The sequence below is a fragment of the Apostichopus japonicus genome, chromosome 3, assembly GCF_037975245.1.
Source record: "Apostichopus japonicus isolate 1M-3 chromosome 3, ASM3797524v1, whole genome shotgun sequence".
Lineage (NCBI taxonomy): Eukaryota > Metazoa > Echinodermata > Holothuroidea > Aspidochirotida > Stichopodidae > Apostichopus > Apostichopus japonicus.
The window spans coordinates 20,701,842-20,709,654 of record NC_092563.1 but is presented as its reverse complement, the minus strand read 5'-3'; the positions used below and the strand labels follow the sequence as shown (position 1 = coordinate 20,709,654).

The 7,813-nt window shown below is 35.6% G+C and overlaps 1 protein-coding gene across 1 annotated transcript in view; it reads left to right on the top strand.

Annotated features, from left to right (window-relative positions):
• Positions 1-296: 296 nt before the first annotated feature.
• LOC139965412 (uncharacterized) overlaps positions 297-7,813 on the top strand; it is a 12,870-nt gene continuing 5,353 nt past the window's right edge. Inside the window, exons 1-4 of the mRNA XM_071967739.1 lie at positions 297-661; positions 4,432-4,631; positions 6,146-6,362; positions 7,276-7,392. Coding sequence (XP_071823840.1) covers positions 406-661; positions 4,432-4,631; positions 6,146-6,362; positions 7,276-7,392 — 790 coding nt within the window. The 5' untranslated portion in view covers positions 297-405. The remainder of the gene's footprint in view (positions 662-4,431; positions 4,632-6,145; positions 6,363-7,275; positions 7,393-7,813) is intronic.

The following is a 7,813-nucleotide window of genomic DNA, read 5'->3' as shown; positions in this document are numbered from 1 at the left end:
AGTAAGGTTCTTATTGTGGTATCACCTATAACTAGGACCCCTCCTTACTCTATTCTTCTCACCCTAACTGACACTTCATTATTGGAGTACGCATTGTCCTCATTTCTGCTTCCATTCAGCTTAGCCCTCTCATTACTAAAGGATTGACTAAGATTTGTGCCCCGTGCGTATTGAGTACCTCTTAACAACCCACTAATCAAGAGCGATTGGCAGCTGTCCGTCAAAGCGCTTTAACCTGTACAATAGGTTCTCCCCCTCCTCTCTCTATAGAAATTAAAGGCTTTACTACGACTATACACGTTGAAACGCTTGAATGAATGACTGGTGTTGGGTTTGCGTGATCACTTTTTGTTAATAGGGCAACTTTAGCAGACATTTTCATTCAGTGTTTATATTTCTCACTATATGGGAAACACTAAGAATCTTACCTTCTACCAGTCCAATGTTGGCTTTTCGAACAGTCAATTCGATCAGTTTGAAATAGCATACGTTTTATATAACGATCTGTATCATTTTCTGTGGATTCTTATACATCTCAATTTTTGTCAGGATACAGTTTATATCATCATAGTCACCGTTATGGCCATTCCAGCAAGGTTATTATTCGTGATTCTTTTAATTCCTCTGAATCTCACCATCACAAAAGCTGCATCAAATATCAGTAAGTTTGACCGTTTCGTCCATATCGTATTTTTATTTTTTTTTATTTTCGTATATACACATTTTCGTATGACACATATGTCAGATTGCAGTAGTACTAATTACGCACTAAAATATTCGAAAAGTAACAGTTTAACGTTAATTTAAATTAGTCAAATCTTGAATAATCTTGTGAGGGAGACGTAGAAGTTAAATGATGAAAATAATTAATTTAATTTAGTGAATAGCATTTTGTTTATACAACACTTTTATTTCATCGTCGCATACATATTAAACTAATTGTAACATGCTTCCCCCAACCCCCGCCTACAAAATGTTCGCAATAGTATGTGTATTCTTGGTTTGCGTTTTACAATACTAGACTATATTTCAATCTAGTGCACTATATGTTGATGTGTGATTTTATCTGCCAGCCTATATTTAGTTACATTAAAATTAATTGCAGAAAATGTCTATTTTATGTTAGTATGGCATCATAACAACGGGATACAATACTTTTACGAGTTGGCAGCATTGCCTATACTGTAACATTTATGAAATATCCAATTTAGAGGAACCCATTTTTTCCTTCTCTAAAGAATGGGTGTGCAGTGAGAGGTGGAGCGGGGGGGGGGGGAGGGGGACGAATGTACCGTGATGGACGGCCAGAACAACGCGGTTCACTACATCCTTGCCCGATATAGTCATATGCTACTCATAAATCCTCTAATGAAGGTGGACGGAGAATGAGAAGATCAATAACATGACAACTAGGTGGGAGGGGTTGGGCTAGGGTTTGATCTCCGGGGATATAATCACATAGTCATATCTTTGCGTTTCTCGTATATGTGCAGTGTCACACATGTCACGCAACTCCCTGTTCTATAGTGTATAGTTACAATACATATATATATATATATATACAAATATATATATAGCCTATCTATATATATATATATATATATGTATATATATATATATATATATATATATATATATATATATATTCTATAGTGTATAGTTATAATATATATATATATATATATATATATATATGTGTATATATATATATAAATATACATATATATATATATATATATATATATATATATATATTTATATAATATATATATATATATCTATATATATATTTATATATATATATATATTTATATTTATATATAAATATATATATATTATTATGATATATGGTACATTGTTATATATATATATTTATATATAGATACATTATAAGTATATAAACGAATTTTTAACCAAACTTTATACCGTGTGCTATCATATATGGGTTCAGTACAGTGAAGTTCCGTTTTTCCCCCATACGGTTATAGTCTATGTATACCTGATGTTTGCAAGTACTTACCTTACCAGGGCTTACTTTACTAAGGTGTAAGTACATATGACCCTCACTCAGCTTTAACCTGTCTTTAGCCCGAACAAACCGTAACGATCTGTCGTTCAGTCATATTGTATAAACTGATCCATACCACTGTTACCGTCAATTCATTAGTCACAATGATGGGGAAGTAGCGTATGTCTGTATGCCGCAATTAGTCTGCGTACTATATATAGCATGCACAGTATATTCACTGCGGGCTTTACCTATAAGACTTCGCATAGAAGAGTTACTGCATTTCCATACCAATGAAAGAAAAAGTAATCGTTAATCTTATAGCTATATACAACATCTCGAACTATTTTAATAATAACTCTTACTAAATAATCATATGGTTCATTAACTGAAGTTGTGATATAAATTCCACCCAAAATTTCTGCGGTTGATTTAAAAGACTTTCTTGGAGTAGAATTTGATAATTTCCCCATTTTAAAGGAAAGAACGATTTCGTAGAAATATCAAAGCCTTGGTTTGTTTTTTATTTGGATCGTGTGTTTTGTTCTGCGCATGTGTCCACATGTCAGTTTCAACAATTGCGTTGTGTAATTAATAGGTTAGTTTATACATCAGTCTTACCTTCCAAGCGTGTTTCTTGTTTCCCGACTATATTTTGTTGCATTATTTTCCAGATACATAATTATTATAGTTTCCTATCAGATATTCGGGCTGAAGGGGAGTGGGCGTATTTCGTTCACTTATAGGACGCCACGCGATAATAGTTTTTACTTTTTTTTCTTCACTATACTTTTCATATTGCTGCATCTGTAATGACTCGTAAAACATCTTGCCGTCTGGTCTCCTATAACGGCATTATTATCTTTTCTATCCCTCCAGTAAATTGTCTGAACCTCATTATGTTAGTTAAACAGAAAGGACGATGTTCTAGGAGAATAAACTATAATGTAAATGTTGTCATATATTGACATATATTAAAATAGAGGTTTTTCAGATAACCTTGTATGCTTGCTTTTTCTTTCCTTTCCTACTGTGATCTTTGTTCTGAAATTTTACACATTATATGAACACATAAAATATATGTCTTTTTTATTTTGGCCATTTTATTCCTCAATCCGCCCTCCCAGTAAACTATAACGGCGCCTTGGTTTCTCGGGCTTGAACAATAGTTTCCTGTTTGCATTCAGCATATAATAATTGTTCATCATATTTGGTTGATATGCTTTGTGTGGTGGTGATTCTACTGCACAGAATATATACAGGCCTTTGTTTGTTGTTGACTTTAACTTGCGAGGCCTATTTTACCTTTACAAATATGTTTTTTTTTTGGGGGGGGGAGGGAGGGGGGAAACAGAATGAAGTATATGTAAGGTATAAAAATTGTTAGTTCGTTTCTGTTAGACCATTGTTTGCTCAACGGAGACACGTTCTATAGTAACTATAAAAAAGTTTAGAAAATGAATTTATCTTTACCATTTTCTTCATGGTGCGATGAAATACTTCACTTATTTACATATAATACATATCGACGCCCAGGCTGCAGCGTCTTCTATTCACTTCGAAGTTTTGAAAGGAAACCATGACATATTGACAGAAAATTGCGGTGAACGCATATTCTAGTTAAATTCCATTCTTTTGTTTTCAATTTTCGTTTGAACTTTTTAAAACTTCGTTGACACCTCACCCCATCACTTGCCCATCGATATTTTACAGACCACCCAATGCTCATGGCTTTATCAGCTAAAAACTGGTAAAAGTGAGCACCCGTAAACCAGTGAAACCTGATGTGTGGTATAATTTCTTAACATGTGTTACATTTATGACCAGTGGCTACTGAAGAAATACGAAATACCCAATCCTATATGCATTATAATTTACTGGACTAATCAGACCATTCTAAAGGTGTCGCTAATAATTTCGTCCACATTTTAAAAGAACTTGGTGGATGACACTTTACTGCAAAACGCCTAAAATCTGCAATTTGAACCATCTTGACACGGTATACTTAGTATAGTCAAACATAGCGACAGTTGTTTTAGACTCCTAACCAGTCATTAATTGAAACAGCCTTTCTGTAATGAATTCGTCTGTTAGCAAACTTTCCACAGTATAGCATCTGCTGACAGGTCTAACACGTGTTACGGTGTTATAACACACTTCAGTTGATACTGATTACCAATTGTCTCTTATTCACAGTACAAACTGATCCAGGCCATGAACAGTGGGTGAGCAAACGCATCCTTATGTAAAAAAAAGAAGACTTCCGATCCGTGATAGAGGTGGTCATATACCTTTAGCCTAAAGGATCACCCGGAATATATTAGCATAAATAATTTGTTTCCAATGTTACCTCTTTTAGTAATATACTCACCGATTCAAATTACTTATTATTTTCCTGTTTTTTTTTATTTTCTTTATTCCAGCCTTCCTCCAAAACGCGATCAGTTCTAACTCGTGTTGGCAATTTGTGGAGAGCACTGGTGGGCGTATCTATTCGCACGCCTCGAGGGGGCGTTACGCCAACAAGCTTGATTGTAAGGTCACCATCAAGGCGCCACCCGGGAATCGAATCGTGATAAAAATTGAGAATTTTGACATTACCGATTCATTAAACTGTTACCAGGTAGAGTGACATCTTCTTTAAATCACATAGAAGATTTTTATTTATTTTTATATTTTTATTGAATAAAGGAATCGTTTTGATAACTAAGGGTATAGATGTTTGTTTGACCTGTTCCTGTGGAGGTTTCCATTGTTTTAGCGCGTGCCGTAAGAATGCTAGAGGATCTCGCTGGTAAATTGATTTATTAGAACCATCATGCACGTTAGCACGTATTTCAATTATTTTGGCATAATCGTTATACATGCCCTTAGCCTTTTTTTAAATATGTATTGTTGCCCAATTCTGTCAAAACTTTAGACCGGTTTGATCACTTTTTCAAATATCCCTTACAAGAAGGGCTCAAGCTCCGACCATATATACACATGAAAACATTAGTCTATATTTCCCCTTACACTTCTATGAATGCTCAAACTTACATTATATATCCCCTTGGAAACGTTGAGTCACATTCCCTTGACTGACATTTAAACTGAGATCATATCCCTTGGAAAAGTTTGCTACTACCATGGCACTTACAATATCGGCTCAACATTAAGATCATATCCTTTGGAAACAATATCACTTGGAAACAATATCACTTACACCAACAGCTGTTTGAAATGGACCCTATACCTTGATTTGTTTGTGGTAATATCCCCTCTATTGACAGCTCAATATTTCACAACATATCAGAGTTATACTCGATCTGGAAGCGTGGCAACAATGGCCATGTTGCCATGACGATATATACAATACCCGACATTAACTCCGTTGCGATTGGGTGTAATTATGGAGGTCTTTTGTGCTGGTGTTTACTGCATGGTTTATAGCGTTGTTGATCTACTTAACTACCTGCTAATTCTTTTCTAGAATTATTTGTCAACTAACCCACTTCCGCGAAATCCTTCGACATGTATGATTAAACCACGAGAAACCACGAAATTATAAGTCTATATTGTTTTCTATTTACTTGGTCGGACATGACTGTCACGGAGAGGTGTGATGGGGTTGGCATTGGTTTTACATTAACTTAAAGAGGATCCATGTGGAGATTAATTACTTATATCACGCACATTTAAGCGACAAGAAAAAGAAAAAAAATCATATTTCCTATTCTATTTTACGTATTAGTTTGTAAATTGCACGGACTCATTTAATGAGAGATCTTCACCATGTCGAATGGTTTCATTTTAATTTACGTCCCAAAATCAGTTGAACCCTATATATGTTTGGTATGCGTTTATGTGTGTTGAGGTCCGGTGAGGAGGGGGGGGGGGTGGGTGGGCTGGTTGCATAACCTATGTGTGTGTTTGTAGGAGGTCTATGGCGAATATAAATATTTCAAGAGTTGAAACGTTTGCACTTTCAGTATGTAAAATGAACCGAAACTACTGTCTAGTGTGTTTACTGTGTTGTTATGGTAATCTATTATATACTATTATTGTGCCTGTATAAACTGCTACAACCGATATTCATTGAATTGAAATCAGGCTGTTCTTCATTTACCCTTCTCCTTTTGTTTTGATATTCTGTAGGACGAAGTAATATTTTATGACGGTCGTCGGAATTCCAGTCCCCAGCTCAGCGGCAGCTTGTACGGTCTCTGCGGTAGCTCGGTACCCGAAGAATACCGTCACATGGTGTCTTCCGGTAATGAAGTCACGGTTCGATTCATTACAGACGGTGTACCGACAGATAACACAGGTTTCGTGCTCAGCTACACAGCGTTCATCCCAACTTCCAGGAAGAATGGTAAAATTTTATGCTTTTAGTTTCACAGATTTGATAATGTTGATTGTGGTAGTTTATCCATTTATTTCTATATAGTGCTACTTCACGAACTTAAATAAAACAGGTTAAATACTTTTGTCGATGGTGTTCCCCAAGGCAGAAAACCACAAAAGTGCCTCTTTTCATAAATAAGAAGTACCCCTTGTTATTTTTGTTATTTAAAGGTGCCCTTTTGTTACTTAATCCCCCCCCCCCCCTCCAAAACCTTTGTTGAACAAGTGCATACAATGGTAATGAAAAAAGGTCCTGTTGTTGGAAGATTGAGCAAATATGTAGTTATAAAAAAAGGAGGCTTGAAAAATATTCAAATACTGGCATTAGTGGTAAGGAACGCAAAGATACGTTTTGTTGTTTGTTTCGGAAAGTTGGGAGGTAACATAGGACGGGCCCCCTCAGATCAAAGTCACATGTCCCACTGCCCCGTAATATCACTGCCCCCCCTCCTTCCTCAGATTGAACCTAGTTTCTCGCCGCCCAGGACAATATATGTAGTACAAAAATGAAACTTGATGACCAAAATATTATAATCAGGGAAAAAAACCATTACTCGATATATTATTTTCATTTTAACAAGAATTGTTTTCTCACTTAATAAGCTTTATATTCCGATATGCAGCTACGTGTACCCATAAGCACGTATATAGCTAATAACTATCGACCTTATTTCAAGCTCACTGGAGTATAAACTTCTCTTCATTGTGTACCACTTGACTACTTCCCCACCGCAAACCACCCACCCACACACCCACACACCGTCACGTACATATTCACACGTATACAGCTCCACTGACTGGCTATGCCTTTTGCCATGTGATTTACCAAGAAATATGCCATTCAAACGGTAAACTGGATTTGTTTTTTTCCTTCACTTTAGAGGGAGACAACTGCTTTCAATGTTTCGAAGATCCTATGTGTATTGATCCACAACTTGAGTGCGACGGCTTGGCCAATTGCATAGACGGATCAGATGAAAGCATGGAAATATGTTACGGTAAATTTGTCAATCTTACATGATACTTATACTTTATTCAATGCGTAATTCTATAACTGTTCTTGTTACTATATATATATATATATATATATATATGTATATATATATATATGTATATATATATATATTTACTTTTGGAAACACATACCTTGAATACCAAATTTCCCGCCTTTTTCAAATCCCCTCCTAGCTTTCACGCCCCTCGCCTCTTCCCCTTCCACCACCAACATGTATGTCTTCTTCACTCATCCATAGTTAAAATGTACCAGATGCTGCTACCGTTAATTTCTCAATATATCGACAAACATATGCCACATATTATGACAGTTATCGTTAACTGGTCACTCCATCTTAAAGATTATAAGAGTCATTACCAGTAAAATTATCCTGACCTCTATGAAAAGTATGTAACTCACTTTAT